Here is a 20413-nt window from a genome sequence, read left to right as displayed (position 1 = left end):
GCCAATGCTTCAGAAAATTGTTACTGGGAAGCAGAGCCTACAAGAAAGATGGACAGAAACTTTTTACAAGGGTCTGTAGTGATAGGACAAGGGGGAATGGCTTCAAACTGATAGGAAGAATAGGTGCTAATGTATTCACTGAAGACTCACTCAATGGATGAGGGTCCTCACTGAGGATAGGATGTTAATGTCCTCAGGAATGACTAGGTCTGAAAGAATCAATCAGAATGGCTGTGGCGATCTTTAGGAGAAATGGGTGTTAATGTCTTTGAGCTGGGTCTTAATGTCTCCATGGAAACCAAACCACCAAGTTTGTTACAGAACCCAGACAGTTAACTTCAGGGTATTAGGAGAAATGGGTCTGTGCAAAGTCTATTGCAGAGCCCAGATGGTCTGAACTTTTGGTGGATGCGCAGAACCCAGACAGTCTGAACTTCTGAACTATAGGGGAAAATGACGATACGTGTTTTGGGGGGAATATGTGGTAGGTGGTTCGGGAAGGCTGTACTTCCCTGGTACCTCATCAGCGTGGAAAGGAAGAGGCCAACATGCGGTCAGGAGTTTAGGATAAAAGGAGGCTGCATCCTCCAAAACCTCAGAGAGACCCCACAGGGGATTGGCCTAATGGACTCTCTCCCTTTATTCTAATAAAGTTGCAGGACTCCTCTGTCTCCTTTATGGACACTGGCATTTCACAGCATGGCTTTTCTGCAAAAACCTGAAGAAATTAGGTTTAGATTAGATATTAGGAACAAATCCTTCACTGTGACTGTGCTGAGGCACTGGAACAGGTTTCCCAGAAAAGTTGTGGATGCCCCAATCATGGCAGTGCTCAAGGCCAGGTTGGATGTGGCTTTTAGCAACTTGGTCTAGTGCAGGGTGTTCCTTCTACCAATTATCTATTAATTACAGTTACCTTCTCGTACATAGAAAGCCCCACTCTTACATGCTATCAATAAAGTAACAAGAGAATCATTTAACACAAGAGGCAGACAATGCCACGAGACACAACTGCCACATAACATTGCAGTACCATGTAACGTCTGTCATCTCTTCATAGGTCAAGGAAGATGTGGTTGCTAATTTTGTTTCCTATTCACTTAGCAACACTGTTCAAAATTAATGAATCCACTCCTTGAAACTCCAAAGCAAATACCTGTCACCTATGAGTGTCATGAGTCCTTGTACAAAGACATCAATGAGTTTTTCTGAGTATAATGACATTCATCCCTTCTTGCCCTTATTAAGAATTGGGATGCTTGAGTCCCCAGGGTCTTTCATTACTCCATGATTATACTACCACATCTTAAAGAAAAATAAACTGTCCCCGGGTCAAAGATTCCCTTCACACCTTTTGCCTTGACAATGTGGCAGCCAGCTGCCACTTCTGGAACATGGAACAGCCATCAAGTACCCAGCAAAAGAAGTCATTTGATTTCACCAATTCCACCTTCGAAGTAAGCTTTAATAATGAGTCCTAATAAGCCTAGAATGACAGTACCTAGTTTTAACCTATCAATATTACTCATATTGCAAGATTACCTAGAAATCACACCACAAAGTGGCTTACATTGTTCCAGCAAATAGAGTAACTAAATAACAATAAGCAGTCCCCTATTGAAAAGGGGTTGAAAAATTTTAAAAACAAACAAAGAAGCAAAACTCCTCAAACAAAAAATAAAACTAAAAACCCCATCCATAAAACTTTATATAGTTTAGGAAAAAATGTGAAATTCCACCTTTCATTTACCTGAAACTGGGATAATGCAGTGCAAGAAGGAGGATACTTTCTTCTAAGATGTTTCCAGGATGTTTTGGAAAACTCCATAATCTCATTATCATTTTTTTGTATTATCAGTGAAGATGTAAACACACAGGCCAAGGAAGTAAATGCTGTGGTTGACAATGCAGCAGCATACAAATTCAAGAATGCAGGACTTTCACAATATTTGAAACCTTTTATTAGCTTTTTACCTTTCACTAACACACTATTCCCTGCAGCAAAGCAGTATTTCCCACCAGCCAATTAAAAAAGGCAAGTGGCTTGAACAAAGACTGCCCCAGACACTGACAGATAAGCACCCCAACCAGCACATAGTCCATCCAGCACAGCATGCTGCTAGGACAGACAAGGAGACACACAGCTGCTGATTAGAAGAAAACATAGGAGAATGGTTGGAGATAAGAAAATCCATCCCGCCTACAGCAATACCAACTCGTTAAAAATAAGAGAAACAGATCTAGTCATCACTGAGTAATTGAAGGGAGGGACTGGACCTGAGTACCTCCTGTACTACAAGAAAGAATACATTAACCAATCCATTCCATATTAAAAAAAACCCCTAAGTGAACGTAAATGAAGAGGGTACAGAGAGTACACAGTAAAAAATGCTTTGTGGCAGCATCTACATTTGAAATTGTGTTTGGGAATGACACCTCTGCTCCCAGTATCAATTAAGGATTCAATACTTCTAAATAAATATGTATTTGGCATTTACTTCCATTCAATTTTGAAACAGCTGTAATGCCAGTTCCTTCAGTTTCCACCTCTGTTCCTCACCTCTAAGCTTCTCTAAGCTTTTCATTACATACTAAATGCACTTCCATAAACACTGTAGCAAACAGAACATACAGTAATTTTCAATTGAACAATTCTGCATAGCACCCTAACTACAGATAGGAAAGATCATCTGGTTTTCAGAAAATCAACATATTATAGATTGCAGTATTCTTTCCTGATACCATATAAGGCTATTTTGAAACCATGTATTTTTTTTGAAAACTGTTTCTGAAACACATTCCACTCTCTGTTCATGATTATGAGCTTTATTAGCAAATTCCAAGTATTAGAAAATACATTGTAAATATCACATTTGTTGGACACCAGGAAATACACTAATAATAGTTTGGACGGTATCTGAATTCGAGTGCTTCATACTTCAGAAAGCATTTTTAACAGGTAATTTTGACTTCTTTAGGGGAATGTGGAGCATTTTCATGGTTCAGCCCCAGCTGGCAACTAAGTAGCATGCAGCTGCTCACTCATTATTTCCCTGAGTGTGATGGGAAGAAGACTCAGAAAAAGAAATACAAAAACTCATGAGTTGAGGACCATTGAGAACAGTTGAACAGTATGAAAAAAACCATTATAATAAAAAATATCATTTTAATTACAAAAAAACCCAAAACCTAACAAGAGCAAATAAGTAAAGCCCAAAAAACAAGTGATGCACAATACAATTGCTCACCATCCTCTGACCAATGCCCAGACTGTTCACAAAAAGTGGTTGACTCCTTCTGGCCATAATCCCCTCCTCCCTTCCCTCGCAGTTTCCATACTGAACATGATATACTATGTTATGAAATACCCCTTTTGGCCAGTGTAGGTCAGTTGTCCTGGCTGTGCTCCCTCCCAGCTTCTGCAGCTCCTCATTCACAGAGCATGAGACCCAAGTCCGTGACTTAGGGTAAAGCACTGCTTAGCAAGAACCAAAATATCAGTGTGTTATCAACGTTGTTCTCTCAATCAATGTTGTTTTGGCTGAATTCAAACCACAGTACTGCACCGGCTGCTAAGTAGGAAATGAACTCTATCCCAGCTGAAACCAGGACAAGCATATAAAAATGCTACCAAGCAACTACAGAGGCAGCAGAGCTGCTCTCTGCATGTGTTCCAATACAGCTAGTTGGTTTTACTGACTTCTGACTCTTTGAAGCATTACAAATGGAGAAGTTTGCACTCATATTGCTGAGGTGTGACCACTCATGTTCTCTCTGTAGAAGTGGATTCAAGCATGACTCCAAATGCCTCCCAAGTCATTTCCCAGCTCCAGCCTCAAGAAAGACCCAAAGCTATATCATGCTTTCCACCTACTAGGCTAGACTTCTGGAGAAAGAAAACCTAGGAGCAGAGATCAAAAAGAAACCATGGTGTTACCTAAACAGAGCACAAGTCCAGGTTATGTTGTGGCACACATTCAGGAACAGGTTAGCTACTGCCAATGACTCCTCTGTGAGTAAAGAGTTACTGGGTGGGGAACAAGGGGGAGGAATAAACAATCTCCATTGTTCTGAATACGTACTTTGCCAAAGGAAGAATGTTACAAAATATAGCACCTCTGGTATAAACTGGATATCTTTCATATTGTCTTATGTAAATGATTTTATTAACAAAGCTCTACAGTTTAAGCAGTCAAGCTTTGTGTCTGGCATCATTTAATGCCCTGCCAGTCCTGTTCAGGCTGCAGCTCAGGGACAGGATTGTGGGCTGGCAGATGGGCCTGTCCTGATCCAGCCCTCAGTCCAGCTCTGCTGTCTGGGCCTGCCTGACCAGAACTCCCATCACAGCCAGCAGGCTCCTACACAAAGATCACTTCAGGCATTAAGGTCACCAATAACAGTGTAAGATTTTTAAAATACTGCGTTAAAGGACATTGTGCATCTGTCAGCCTTCCACTATATGGCTGAACCCTTCTCCATTTCCTCAAGTAGTCTTTTTCAAACTAGATAAGCATTTTAAGAGTAAGCTTTCAGAGTTGGAAAAAACCCTGATAAAAAATAGATAAAAATGATAAATTTAAAATTTATAATTTTTAACAAAATATAAATGATAACAGATAAAAAAGGAATTGTTACCAACCAGAAAACTAAAATATATAATTTCAGTAACATGATACTACAGTGATAAACAAATAATGTACTAAGAAATCTAAAAATATTTACATCTCTTAAAAAATTGTTATTTCCACACACCTTACTTAAAAAGTAGTGTGAGAATTACAAACCTTGCTGCTAAAATGTTCTAAATAATTATGTTCAAAGCAGACTACTCCTTCATCTAGTACAAGTCAGCCTCATGCTAAAAAAATTCACATGATGTTGAAAACTGTACTCATACATTCTAGTCAAACACACAGAACGACCAGTTCATATCATCAGTGACAGCCTGTTGTCACCAAAGACATTTGGTTTTGGTTCTTCTCAGAATATTTACGGCAGCCTTGAGAATGCAGAAAGTTCTTTAAAACAAATATTATACAAAACTTGAAACAAGAACAAAACCAAAAAAAAAACATTCTGAAAGAATGACAAAGCACAGGGGAAAATAACTATTGTGAAGCCAATAGATTCAAAACCAAACACCCACTCGTAACTGGCAATGTTTAAGTCACAGAGAACAAAAATGCCTGCCCAGAAATGACATGTCAGCTAACATTGAAATGTGAGTTACAGGAAGAAAAGAGAAAAATGCTTACCTGTGAATAGAAAAAGAAGCAATAGACCTAATGAGGGATGCCACTGCTCCAACTTTAGCAGCTTCCACTGCTCCCTGTAACCTGTATTGCACAGTTTCACCATAACTGATGAAAGGTTCATTGTAGACGACAATCTTCCCCTTGGCCTCCTGAGCTCGTTTGTGCAGTTCATCAAATGATGCTACAACTATGACTTCTGCTGTAATTCCTGAAACAAAATATTACAGTGGTTTTAGCAATGCTTTCCTATAGCTCTCCTAAGATCAGTTCTAACAGACAGAAATGCATGGACTGTGCAGAACTCAGGAGATCAGCGTGAGGTTTTTTTTTTTTCTGAAAAAGGAAGACTACGTGAAATGCCTCATTAGGGATCAGTATCAAATAGATGCAATAGAACCCTGATCCAGTACACACACCTCTGTAAACAATGCTATCAGGCTGGTATTAAAACATAACCTGAAGGGCAAGAAGGATACGCGGGGAGAATTTTGTTCATGCATATGCTTTAATGCCTCATTGTAATCATGTATAGTGCAAAAACATTTGCAAAAGCTGTCTATGCGATTAATTAAAGAAAAATATAGTAATCTTTTCGTGGAAATGTTTTGATATGTTGCTAAACAACTTAGCTTAACAGCAGGAAGCCTGTATTTTTAGACTCTAACTCCTATAAAATTATTTAATCCATAAATGAAATGAAATTAAAGTTTTGCAGTGTCAACAAATTTTGCAATGTGCTTAATAATAACATAATATCATCTCCATATTTAAGTCAGGAGAATATAACAGTTCTATTGGATCTCATTCTGGGAGTTTTTCCAGGAATCTACATTTCCCAGTTCATGATACAGAAAACACAGGCAGGTTCTTGTGTAGGACTATTCACACATGCTAAATTAGATCCCACCCAGATCTTTGTTTTTAATAGCTGGAATAGTTTTAAACTGCTGTATTATCTTACTTGAAAAAACAAAGAATGTTATAGATAAGCCAGAGAATCCTTCTAATTTTTAAGGACATTAATTGAGGAACTATACCTCATAGCATTTGAGAAGTAATTCATTAAAATGACCACAATGCTTAAAATAAAATTTTGTTGATTAGTTACAGAGGTAAGTAGAGACTGCTTAACAACATGGGTTGGGTACTTTGCTTCTAAATACAGAAGAAGTAATGGTTGTCCAAAATTTTAGTGTTGTACATTTCACCTAATAGTCACAAAATACATCAATGGAAACTGAAACGAATTACAAATCCTCTAGCAAGGATTTGTCAGAATAAAGTGAAACTATCATGTTTTTATGAATAATATTATTCTCCTTGAAAAAGTCTTTCTTTTCTGGTTGGTTGGTTGGTCTCTGGTTTTTTTTTGTGTGTGAAATAAGAACTATTTAGAGGATTTCAAAGACTTGTATTTAAGACCACAATAACTCTTAGAAATAAGAGTTATTAGTCATATATAGTCACAAATAAAAGAGAAAAACTCTTAGAAAAATAGGAAGGTAATGTCTCCCAGCATCAGTGTGCCCAGGCTCATGGCTTTTTTAAGAAGAAACCACACTTCTAAACCTTAAAGAAACCATTCCACAGAAGTTTGGTTTCATTAGAATGTACCACTAAGAGTTCAACAGACATTTACTGCTACAAGAGCAAGTTTTAGCTACAAAAATAACCTAGTGTGACAGGCATAAAAATTTTAACTATTCAGATTCTTACCTTAACCTGGCAATGTTTTAGAGAGGCAAACCAAAGAACCACCTTCACATATTACTAGCTGCTGTTGGCAGGCAGGTGAGCATGCTAGCGGACTCCAACTGCTTATAATTAATGGCAGGTTCAGCCTCTAAGGAACATCCCAGCAACAGGATAATTTTGGGTATGAAACCATGCCACTGGAAATAAAGCCAGGTATCTGCAAAATTTCATTTTCCACAAGAGAAGCTGTGGTCTCAGAAGGTTGATACTGCAATCTGTATTTCATATTATCTCTCCCCAGTGCTCCACTGGGATAGTGCAGCAGGCACTGGAAGGACACACGTCTTGGTGACTGTTTGTCAAAGGAAGCAAGGAATGTAACTCTTCTGGGCATTACTGCATACATGAACAAACACCAGCTATGAAAAGTTTTTTTAAGAAAGCTACAGACATCTAGTAAGTATCTATATTTCCTAAGAAACAGAATGCTGAAATACATTTACGGCCCTTCCTAGATGGCAGGCATCAGGAGTTTGTACAGTAAGAATTACTGGGAATCAAACGTTCTCTGCAAGTTTAACTTAATGGCAGCATGGTATAAATAAAGCATGAATTACAGTGCTTTCTGTAACAATGTAAAACTTCACTGCTGCATAGCTTCTGACTAATTCAATTACTCATTCGCATTTTAGTGCCATTTTACACCATTTCAGATTCTTCAACTGAAGTGACAAGAGCAATGTTTATCTTAACAATGTGGACATAGTTTGTGACATACACAAACCACCCTTAAACCTTCTGTGCAAAAGGAGAAATGAAACAAAAAAGCCAACAGTTTAGCAGTTTAAGGAGAATGAATTATTCCCTTTAGAAACTGGAAATGTCTCACCTTACTGAGCTTTTAAGCACATTAATAGAAATCTACCCTAGTGTCTCCTACCAATTCAGTGCCTCATGTCTCTGCTTCCCATGTTGAAAGATACTGTCTCTCTTTCTTACACCTATTATTATATTATTCGCTGTGTGTTACTGAACAGAATTCTTCAGAAACCCCATTTAAGGAAGGAGACAGATTAGAGATCCAGTAACAAAACCAAAATGCGGAATTAATTTGACAATAAATTCTTTTCAATAGCAGCAAGCAAACAACTCACTCCAGTCGACCTCCTAAACTTCAATTACTTCACACTAAAGTAAGAATTATGATTTCTTCTACAAGTCACACTGTGGAACAGCAATGCTACTGATCCACATGCACTGAAGTTGCCACTGTCAAATAAGTAAGCTGATGGGCAAGGCAATTTTTCCTTAAAACAATTACAATACAGTAATTTTAAGCCTAGACAAGACAAAGCTGGAAAAGAAATAGCAACACAAAAAGTCAACAACACATCTAATTGTTCTGATACAATGGAAATTTTGAAACTGGAGATGTGTCTGAAACATGTCCTGGCCTCTGTAGTCATGACAGCAAGGAGACAGGATGTTACCTCCCTGTTCATCAGAACCAGGCATCAGGATATCAGGACAGGAAAACAAGTCAGTTCTTCATGGTAGAGCAGGGACAACACCACACCACAATTACAGTGCTGGAAACCCAGTGGTGATCACAGCCTTGCCTCACACACCAGCCACATCAGGCCACCCTCATGCCTCACCTCCAGCAACATCCCAGACTCCTCCATTGCTACTGTCAGCTCTCCCCACAAAGCTAATTTAGCCCAGAGCTGCTTCATCAAGGTACACTGTATTCTATGCTGACCCTAAACACATGTAAGCAGTAGCCCCAAGCTTTTCTTACCTTAGTCTGGTTATTCCCATTGTGCTTCAGACTTGATCATCTCTCCAGATAAAAAGTACCATGCCCCTGGCTTCTTTCACATACAGCCCACAAACACTGTCTTGTGCCCATTTGCAAGGTAGCTTCTTTCACAGAGTTACAGAAAACCTAGAATTTTTTTGCATGGGTCATACAATACAAAGGTAGATATGTATGTCTGGAGACAAGGTATTTGTTGGGACAGGTCAAAGGAAAGAAGGCCTTGGGAGCGGAGGGAAAATGTAAATATATTCTTCAACGCTAAGTAAGATTAGAGACCTTTTTTAAGGTCAACATCTTCTAAAATCAGCTCAGAAAACATTTTCCCTCTCAACTTCTATAACACGTCTCTTAAAAACATGTTGTTTTCTAAAACTCTCCAGGAATTAGTTCAGCTTTCCTGCAATGCTCCAACCAGATTTTTAGAAAAACAAGCCCAAATTCTTTGCTTCTAATTACTTCATCCAATTAAGGCTTCATGTCAGGTTGAGGCAAATGAAAGATTAATATAACTTTTTTTTTTTTTCTCACTCAAAAATTATTAGTATGTACTGAAAATTTGAAATATTCTAACACCTAGAAACACATTTGCTCTGTCAACACATATAAATATGTACTAATATAAAAATTATAATATGAAGAAAATACTAAATATTTTAGGGGAACTGTGAAATGAAGAAGAGGGTTTTAACAGGAAGAAGGATTTTGTAAAATATGAACAATACTTCTACAAAATGTGACCTTCCTACTCTGTGGAACAGCAAAGAGAATTACTTCATGAAAATAAAATTACATAGGACAGTTATAAAAAAGGATATGAGGCTATTCAGCTCTGATGCATTGCACAGACACTAAACACATTGTACCATTCCTTAAGAACACAGAGAAAAATAAACACTATATAATAGTTATGTTTTTGACAAATATGACTTAAAATTTCCAGCAAGTACTGGATCTGTCTAGAACAGTTTGGTTTCAGTGACATATAGCTTCCTGTGCAGCACAAATCCTAGGAGAAAATGAGTTGTTCCCAACTCCCAGCACAAAGCCTTGGATGCCAAAAGAGTGAGGCAACAGGTTAGGTTTTCCCAGGAGCAGCCGTGGACGGAGCACAGGCTTGCTATGCAATGTATAGGGAGAATCAGACACCCAAAACCAAGATCCATGAAAATCAGTTTCTGAGAACACAGGTGCTCAAGGCAGGAAGGGCTTGAGGACATTCCCTCCTTACCAAGTCAAAGGTGCCAGTCACCACCAGCTATCCATTGGGATGAAGGTAATGTTGCTATCCGCATAATGTTGTATCTGCATACCCCACACATGCAGAAAATAATATTCAAATCCTGCCTTCAATAGCTTCAGCCTGGCCTTAACATCCTTGAGGTAACCACCCTCAAGTCAGTGAGACTGCAAAAGCAGAAGACCAGAAAATTCAATTTCTGGCCAGTGGAAATCCATACAGTTCACTCGAACATTGGTTAAATTTAAAGTAGCAACTGGAACCCACGTTCTCCTCAGACAGCATATCCACCTCAGCGCCATGCACCTACTTCTACTCTCTAAGTCTTTGAAATGCTGCTGCACTAGCTTTTAGCTCAGATGCTGGGCCACTGAACACCATAGTGCCTCATGTCCTTCACATGAGGATGTCACCTTTTACATTCCAAGAAAAAGAGTAGCATAATTACCATACCACAAGCAGTGCTGCTCTAAGTAATAATAAACAATCCAGGCATTCAATACTGAGGCTCATGGTCTCAAGATGTCGATCCATAGTTGATCACACATGAAAAAAGAGGAGTCCAGTGAAGACAGGAGGGCTTTGCCATGCATTGTCCTCTCATGTCTACGACTCTCTCCAGCCCCTGTTCTCAGCACTGAACCCCTCATCAAAGGGGTACCCAAATCCCTCCAGAAGCATCATTTTTCTTCCAGGAGATCAGTGGTCATACAAGATGATGTCAACTTAAGGGTAAATCTTCTGATACACATTAAAAATAACTTTTCTGTTGGCCTTTTGTTTATCTAGCTGAATTTCCTAATCCACTTCACCACTGAGATAAAAAAGAGGAAGGTCAACACTGGGGACAAAATGCATCAGCCAGGACTGGAGCCAGACCACTTCTTTTAACAACATCCCTGGTTTAATAAAATGGTGGACCTACAATAACAGCCCACACCAACAACTTCAAGACAACATGCATTTATCCCCATTATATACACAACAGGCTGGAACTACTTTCATATTTTCTAACTGCAAAGCTCCTATAACCTTCTATAAGGGCACAGCTGGACCAAATGCTGACAGTTAAACAAAAAAATCCCCCGTGACTTGAACACAAAAACTAGGAAGAAGTCTGCCAATGCATCATCTTCATATTTATATTGTTTCAGTTTTGACGCAACCAACAGTACATAAAAACAGTACTCCTTTTTTTTGAGGAGACATTTCAGGGCAGGCTGCTCTAAAGTTTGTTCTGCTTGTCAGTATTTCTTTAAAATTAAAGGGCATGGTCACCCATCAGAGTAAAAAAAGTACACTTTAAAACACATGCAAAAAAATGTATTCTTTGATACTTTCTGGTCAAACATCTGCTAAACTACTACTTTACTTCAATTATGGGATTCTCAAAGCAACAATTATATCTATTTTCCTCAGAATTTGGGGGATATAATCAGTACCACCAGAAATCAACAAAATCTCTCTCCTCTCTCTCTCTCTATATATATATCTATGTTTTGCCAATGTTGAAACACTGAAAATGAGACAAGGACATTGCCTAAATATGGTAAATCTCCAGTTTTGCAGCTCCCAAAACTGAGCACTTTCTAACATGCAATCCTGTTTGTTACCTAGGAATCCATTTCTTCAGTGATGACCATTTTCAGTCCCTGATGATTTCTGGAAATCCAGGTCACTCTGTTTCATGTTTCTTCTCTCCCTGCCACTAAAGCGGGCAGTGAAGTTACTCCCTCCTTGTAAGGAGATCAAAGGAAGTGAAAACTTTCTCTTTGACCCAACACCTTCTTATCTTGGAATACACTTGGAGAGGGAGAATGTTGGAGATTTTTCCTCTTCTATAGGAAAATCTAACCTTTTCTGTACCCTCCTTTTTTGCTGTGTAAATCAGATGGAATATGGGAACTTGACATCTTGGCATATTTCCCAGACATAAAGAAGAAAGTAGGATTTTATCCACAAAATCACAAGGTACTGAAAAGCCTCCTGCACATAATCCAACTGTTCTGTATCTGAGCCAAAGTAGGCAAATCTCATAAAATCAAATGAAGGAGGAAAGCTCTGTGCACATCCCAATAGGGTTTCAATGCCATAGGCATGAGTTAGAAGACCTGCAGGAAGAGACACTCTTGGTATCCTGGAGTCAATGGACTGGCTTGGACTTCATAGCTAAAAATACTGCTACTATTTAGGGCTTCCTGTTCCTGCCCTGAAGGATTGCGGATTTTTTCCACACTTGCATGGTGTATGCTGAAATGGAAAGTAACCAACCTCAGCATGTGCTCTACCCATTGGGTCACTCTTAGGAAACATTGGTTTGAATTTCCATGGACAGAAGGGAAAATAAGCCCTGAATTTCCAGCATTCAAAGCCAGGTTTCTAATTGCTGTTAGGCTATTGCCGTGTAAATGAAGAGCCCTCCAGAGTACTTGCTTGGGGTGCTGAGCTTCAGGAGGAACTCTGAGGGAATCAAAGGCCACCAAGTCCAGCACCAAGTTTTAAGTTTCTGCCAAGGTCTCCTATTTTCTTAGCTTCTTGGGTCACAAGCCTGGGACCAAATCATGAGAAGGGAGGCATACAGGACATAATTGGGAAGATGAAAAAGAATGGTCTCCTGTACCTCCTGGTGGGATAGGAGTCAGCCCCTCTCATCTTAACCCCATTCCTAGACCTTAAAAGACAAGAAGTCCAACCTGTGCTGTCCCCTATCTTTAAGCAGGCATCAGTAGTGTCAAGGAAGGGATCTGGTTGGGCTGTACCAAGACAGTGGATTGTAAACTGAGGGGTCTGAAATATATCCTGATAGGAACACTGACTTAAAACATGCAGTAACTATCAAGCTATCAAGTAACTGTTTGCTAACAGCAAACAACTTTAGGGATCATCTGCACAGTCCACTTTAGAAGCAGTTGTGAAGGAATTAAAGAATCATCATAGAGCCAACATCTGAGGGACAGTCTTCAGCCTTTAAAACATCCCTCTGCCAAAGCTCAGCACAGCAGCAGCAGATCTCCCTAGTTTGAGCCCAGGTAACAACAGTACTGTAACGACAGGATAATTGGCATCAGGCATCTCTTACTGAGTTGCATTATTTTGATTACAGGAAGACTCATACTCCCACAGCTTCATGGCTAAAACAAGATATATCAGAACTGCTGATAATCCCTCACTGAGGAAAATTGTTCAACTATTTCTGATGCTACTTAGGGCAGCCTTCTATCCCTTTTTCTTAGGAATAAGGCACTGTGACAATCCTCAGAAGTGATAAGGCAGTGGTTTTAGCAGTCTAACTACACATTTTTTATTCCATGCTTGGTATGAGTGAGAGTTTTAGGACAGGCACTTTTCTCAACAGCACGCCTTCCGATTCTCTTGCCCGCAGAGGCTGGTGATGAGCAGCTCTTACCAGACATTTCCGTCAGGCAGGAGGATGGTTCAGTGATCGGAAGAATGAGAGCCAAGTGCTCACCAGGGGCCAGCTACCCCACACAACCTTCCCAAGCACGAAAACCTGTCACAGTTTGCACAGAGCAAGATGAGACCAGCAGAAATCAGAACAGGCACAAATGGTAGGAGAGTCAGAAGGTAATTTCATCAAAATTATTCCACAAAGTGTGAGAAATGGCCCACTCTTTTGTGAGAGATCTTATTGCCATAAAATCTTCCAGCATCAACACATATACCTCTTCAGAAACATGGCAGATCTTGGAGAAAAGTGAAATTGTGAGAAGAACAATGTAGGGGTTTCGAACATTCTTCAGTATAAATCAGCACTGGATAATACAAACATATCTGTCAAGATATAGGATCTTTACAGATGGAAAAGGACATAATTAGCCTCTGTGGGTATTTTTAATATGTAGATTCAGTATATCACAAAAAAAAACCCAAAAAACAAACAAACAAAAAAACCCACCTAGGAGTAAAACTGGGCAAATGCACATAACTACAGAACTAAGGAAGAGAAGTGAAAAACAGACTTTCCAGGATGTGAAGACATTTGCCAAAATTAAATTGCAGGATCTCTTTTCAGGTTCAGCAACACTTGCTAAACACCAAAAAAGACCTTTTAATTTTAGCTTACATTTTAGAAGATTGGAATAGAACTGGAAAGGATACAAAATAAGTTGTAGGTTAAAATTTGCTGTAAATTTTCTCCTATCAAAGCACTAAACCTTGCACATATCATGGGACAAACAGATAGTAATGTTTCTAGTTGCTTTGCATTTTAGGCATGTGTTTACCTCAGTATGACAGAACTATCTCAGATAAAATTCACAGCAGCAATTTTGCAAACCAAGTATGATTTATTCCAAACATATCTTAAATTACCCAGTTTTATTTGTTGCATTTTGAAGGGCTATATAATTTTTACAAACAAAATAGTTTTATATGTTGTTTCGCTTCAAACAGAAAGCTGGCTATCACAAAAATTTACAATTCATAAAAAAATTATGAGTATTATGTTACCTTTTATTTCCTAAACTAAATTATTTTCTCATAAAGGAATACAAATGCCTTTGAAGTGGTCTAGAAATAAGTATACTGCTTTTTATGGAGAGCAGTCACAGAAGAAGGTTCTCTTCTGGCCTTTAAATACCAATCCTGAAAGCCTCACAACAATAAGTACAAATAGAGAATCTTATAAATAATTTTGTTTGTAGGCAATCCAATATTTTGGGGTTTAAAAGACCAGAAAATCTTGTTAAGTGCAGCTAATGGTTGCTCCTGAGTAACACATCACACATGATCATCTAAAAGGCAACCCAGAGTTCAGTGACAGGTAAGTGACAAAGTGAGCATGTTAACAATGTGAATAGTAAGTTCCAAGGTGAGCACGAGACAGGGAAGGGAAGGACACACAGATACTGACTGCTATGTTTAGTGAGGGGCTTGAACTCTCCAAGCTCAGCTCCTTTTCCTGCTGTGCTGTTTTTTACTGGAGTGAAGGGCCGAGCCTGGCAAGATAGAGCACATGAAGAGGAGAAATCATGTGTCAACTTGACACTCCATGGAGAACTTCTTTCTTACCAACCACAGTGGAGGACCAGAATCTTTGTAAATGAGGTTTAGCAGTGTTTAAAAAACAAAGGGTATAAATTTAATGGAAAGTTCAGGAATAAACTAATTTTACAAGTCTGTTCAACCAAACTGTATTAATATAAACTGCACCAGTCAGAACCATGCTATATAGAAAAGTCCCAGGAAAATAGCACCTTGTTTTGCAGAACTATTACAGCAAGAAGAAAACATTATGACCACTGAGAGAAATTATTAGGGGCACAATACAGTTTGTGTTAAAAAGAAAGTCATATGTAATTCCAAAAGGAAGAATTACCTTCTGGAGGAGTTGCAATACTGTTCCCAAGTCCCAAAATAGCAATGCTGTGATTCCTTGGTTCCAACATCACTGCAAACTCTTCTCCTCTTTCCCAGTGTGGTACTTTCACAGGCTCCAGATGCACATTTTCCAGCCTGTCTTCCTGCAGGGCACTGAACATATATTTGATGGCTGCCTCTAAGTTTTTTGAACCACTGAGTCTTGGTCCTATGGTGTCAGCAAAAACTGCTAATCTTTCATAGGATCTGTTCTGAGCCTTTCCATGAACAGCAAGATCAATAATAGCCTTAGCAATATTAGTATAGCCAGCTATCTCATTTTTAATGTCTTCAAATGACTTCAGGGAACTTCCATCTCTTCTCAAAGATTTTCCAGCATACTGGTGTAATAAATTCATGAGAAATATTAAAAATAAGTACTTCATTTTTTTTGTCTTTTTCTTTTCCACAGATGGCCTGTTGGAGAAGCAAAAAGAAAAAGAAAGTTTAAAAAAATCATACACCTATCAGCAATACTTTTTGTTATTTGGATTGGCAGGCAGAAATTAAATGAAAATAAAATTAGTTTATCATGAAAATACTTTGATCAGAACAAGCCAGAAAAGTAAACTCAACTTGAAGACAGAGTTATTGAAGGCAAATGAAAAAGATACTTAGACCACTGGACACAATCTTTGTTGTGGTTTTTAGAAATATCCTTGGAATGCTGCATCTCTTTAAATAAACACATTCTTCAATGAATCAAAACTCAGGGCTGCTCCCATGCAGGAGGAGTTCTGTATCTCCTTTCTGTTAGGAGCAGGACTTTTCAGAAGTGCCAAATCAAATGTCTTTACAAAAAACATCCAGAGAAAAACTCTTCTAAAACCATTCATTAATAAAAGTTCTTCCTGATCTCCACCTTCATAATCAGGAAAGTACTTTCTATTGTAGAAAAAGATGTAAGATTTAGATCCAATGCCTCCAGTGTCCTGTTTTTGGCTAGGATAGAGACCACTCTTTGCTTAGTAAGTGATATAGTGCTGTGTTTTGGGTTCAGCATGAGAACATTGATAACACACTGATGTTTTGGTTGTTGCTAAGTAGTGCTTACCCTAAATCAAGGACTTTCCAGTGTCTCATGCTCTGTGAATGAGGAGCTGCAGAAGAAGCTGGAAGGGAGCACAGCCAGAACAACTGACCTACACTGGCCAAAGGGATATTCCATACCAAGCTGAGTACACAAACTGGGAGAGTTGACCGGAAGGGGCTGATCACTTCTCAGGGAAAGGCTGGGCATTGATCAGCAGGTGGTGAGCAATTGCATTGTGCATCACTTGTTCTTTTTGGGTTTTGTTTATTATTATCATTGTTATTATTATAACACTTTACTTCTTTTCATCTACTAAACTGTTCTTATCTGAATCCACAAGTTTTTGTACCTGTATTGGTTTGGCATGGCCTGGTTTTTGGTAGCACAGGTGCCACAAAGGTGTATCCTGTGGGAAGCTGCTGGACGCTTCCCACCATGTCTGGCAGATCTGATGGCTCTAAAGATGGACATGCTGCTGGCCAAAACTGGGCACATGAGAGTGGATGGTAACATGACATACTTAAGAAGAAAATCAAAACAAGGTCATAGATTTTTTGCTCTTAATCAGAGAAGAGGGGGTGAGGACATGTAAGGAAAACAACATGGAGACACCAAGGTCAGTGGAAAAGAAGGGGGAGGAAGTGCTCTAAGTGCTAGAGCTGAGATTCCTCTGCAGGCTGTGGTGAGACCATGGTGAGGCAGCTGTGCCCCTGCAGCCCATGGGGGTCCACAAGGGATGCAGAGATCCAGCCACAGCCCTTGGAAATCCATGGGGATCCATGGGGGGATTCAGAGATCCACCCACAGCCCATGGGGATCCACGGGGGATGCAGAGATCCATGGGGGATGCAGGGATCCACCCACAGCCCATGGGGATCCACAGGGGATGCAGAGATCCATGGGGGATGCAGAGATCCACCCACAGCCCATGCCAGAGCAGGTGGATGCCTGGAGGAGGCTGTGATCCAGTGGAAGACCCAGTGGAGAGAGAGGGCCCTGCTTCCAGGCTGGAGCAGCCTGTCCTTGGAGGACTGCATCCTGTGGAAGAGTGACCCAAGCTGCAGCAGTTTTGGGAGGACTGTCGGCCCATGAGAGGAATTCACATTGCAGCAGGTGAGATTTGGCTGCTGCTCGTGGGAATGGACCCACGCTGGAGAAGTTCACATAGAACTGTCTCCCATGGGAGGGACCCCACAGCCTCACAGGGGAGGGACTCCTCTCCCAGAACAGTGGAAGAAAATCTCAGTGATGAACTGACCAAAACCCCCCTACCTTGTGTTCCTGCACTGTTGGCGGGAAGGAGGAAGGGGTTGGGGGGAAAAAGGTGTTTCAAGGGTTTATTTTACATCTCATTATCCTCCTGGGATCCTGTTAGTAACAAAATTCACTTCACAATTTAAGTTGAGCCTGTTTTGCCCTTGAAATATTTCTCCTGGTTCTTATCTCACTCATGAAGCATTCATTAATTTTTTTTCCCTTACTCTGCCCAGCTGTAGCAGGGGAGGGTGAGTGAGCAAGTCTCATGGGTGCCTGGTGTTGGGCCAGCATCAAACAACAACCACCTCTTTTTCTGTATCTCCTCCTTATGTCACTGAGGGCTGGGAGCAAGAAGTGAGTGTGTGTCTGCATGGTACTTAGTTACCATCTGGGGTTAAACCATGCCAGAATATTAACAAGCTTTCTTTGGATCCTCTTCCTTCTTCTAGGGCTTTATTCCACAGGACTTATATCAAACAAGTCTTTGAAGAGGTCAAAGTCTTCTCTCCTGAAGTCCAGTGCTGTGATCCTGCTTTTTGACCTGCTCCTAGGATCCTGAATTCCATTACCTCATGGACATTGTAGCCAAGGCTGCCTTTGACCTTCACAGCCCTTCTTTGCTTGTGTGAAGTCCGTCACAGCCCCTCTCCTTGATGGCTTCTCCGTAACCTGTGTCAGGCACAGCAATCCTCCTGGATTGCTTATAGCCTGCTGTGATGACCCTCCAGCAGATACTGGGATAGTTGAAGCAACAGAGCCTGTGAATGAGAAGCTACTTCCACCACTTAAGGCCTCATCTACTTGGTCTTCCTGATCAGGTGGCTGATAACACACAGCTTCTTTAGTCACCCATACCAGTCTGTTCTTTAATAATCCTTATCCACAGGCTTTCTGTTGGTTCATCATCCATCCTCAGGCAGAATTCCAAGCACTACAGCTGTCCTCTCACATAAAGGGCAACTCTATCACCTCCTCTTTCCAGTCTGTCCTTCCTAAAGGGCATCTATCCATCCACTGCAACATTTCAGTCATGTGAGCTATCCCTCCACATGTCTATGATCCCAACAAGATCACAGCCCTGCAACTACACACAGACCTCTGTCTTGATTTATTCCCCATGTTGTAAATGTTACTGTGCAGGCACTTAGGAGCATAGATTTGTCAATAGAAACAGAAGAGGCAACCCACAACATTTATGAGAGCTTCTGATCAGCTCCCACAAAGGAGGATAATCCACTAGGCATGCACCCATAAGACGCCACATGAAACACTGGCTGTGCAATGCAGAAATGAGACACAGAAAGAGTCAAAGTACTAACCCCATTTCTAGGATCCATAAACCACCAGAATTCAGACAAATAAACAAATAAACAAAACCACCCCAATACCCACAAAAAACACTCACACAATCATTTTGGAGTCACCAAGCCTAGCTCATATGACAACCAACACAAAGCCTGCCAGCCTTCCATAGGCCTTTATGGGTCTTTTCACAAATAGCAATTTAAACAATTGCTTTAGCAAGAGAGTGATACTAAGGTATTTGCCTTAACTATTCAAATATCCCCTAAACTTGAGATCAAGGCAGTAATAAGATCTTCACAGTGAAGCAACATTTTTGCTTAAAAAAAAAATAAAAAAAAATCATCATTGATTTAATCTGTGAATGATAAATTTGTAACAGAGATTTCTCTGAGACCAACAGGGCAAAGGTCTTAGACAACCAGGAGCAGAAGACTCAGGTTATCTCAGGACACTGTCTGAGAACCACAAAATGCCTTTTATAGTCTGAGTTACTGTTTATTTGTGGTTATACTACACAGAGGGTATTGGTGTATTTTTATTGCTATGCTCTGCACTTTCTCCATGTACTTTCCCTTAACCAGTTAATTACATGCTCTTAGACATCCTCTTCTAGAGACATCAGTCATTTTCTCAGGATGACCATGCTTGTTCCCTGATTTTTGCCAAGTTCATCACACACAAAGAAGTCAGCAAGATAATGGATAAGTGCTGAATGGAGTAAGACAATTTTGTAGACTTAGTTTCAAAAACAACATTTGGGGGTTTGTTCATTTAAGGGTTTGCAAAATCTACCAGAAAAAAGCAGATACACTTGGCTGTTACACAGAAGGCACAGAGGGATTATTTAAATAGCATTGGCCACCTCAAAGATCCCCCAGCTACCAACTTCATGCCCTTTTTTCAATGGACATATGCAACTGTAGTTATCACATTTCCCTTAACTAAGAAAAGCTTTCTTTGTTCTCCTAGCCTTATTCAAAACCAGCAGCATACTCACTCCAAAGACTGCCCCAGAGGACCTGCATTTAAGAGATATACTTCTTCCAGGAATTTCCCACTGAACACTGAGAACAGACATGTTTCCACAACTTCTGTGGATGTAACATACTTCTGCATTGCACAGCATTTCACTGCCTGCCAATACATTGTAAGAGGAATATAACTGAATTCAAACCCTGGTCAAGAACACAAAAAAAGGAATGTAATTTATTGTGCTTTCCTTGAATACTCCAGCATAATCTGTTCAAAAGCAGCTATCTGAAATACTTCCCTGCTGGGTAAAATAACATCATACTCAGACTGCAATACGGGAATCACTCCCCGCTAGTCCAGGGAAAGAATCACACATCTGTTTTCCCAGTCTCTGCAACTTTATCACCTCAGTGAATCCTCTAGCAAAGGAGATTACTTATTTTTCCACATCTAACTAG

At 39.9% G+C, this 20413-nt stretch overlaps 1 protein-coding gene across 1 annotated transcript in view; it reads right to left on the bottom strand.

Annotated features, from left to right (window-relative positions):
- Positions 1-20413, bottom strand: part of CPQ (carboxypeptidase Q) — a 146614-nt gene that overhangs the window by 111510 nt on the left and 14691 nt on the right. Inside the window, exons 2-3 of the mRNA XM_058833233.1 lie at positions 15348-15805; positions 5256-5463 (exon numbers count right to left, since the gene is read on the bottom strand). Of these exons, the coding sequence (XP_058689216.1) occupies positions 5256-5463; positions 15348-15774 (635 nt within the window). The 5' untranslated portion in view covers positions 15775-15805. The remainder of the gene's footprint in view (positions 1-5255; positions 5464-15347; positions 15806-20413) is intronic.

Source organism: Poecile atricapillus, chromosome 2 (assembly GCF_030490865.1).
Source record: "Poecile atricapillus isolate bPoeAtr1 chromosome 2, bPoeAtr1.hap1, whole genome shotgun sequence".
NCBI classification, from domain to species: domain Eukaryota; kingdom Metazoa; phylum Chordata; class Aves; order Passeriformes; family Paridae; genus Poecile; species Poecile atricapillus.
Note: the sequence above shows the minus strand (reverse complement) of the source record. Positions and strands in the feature narration are given on the sequence as shown.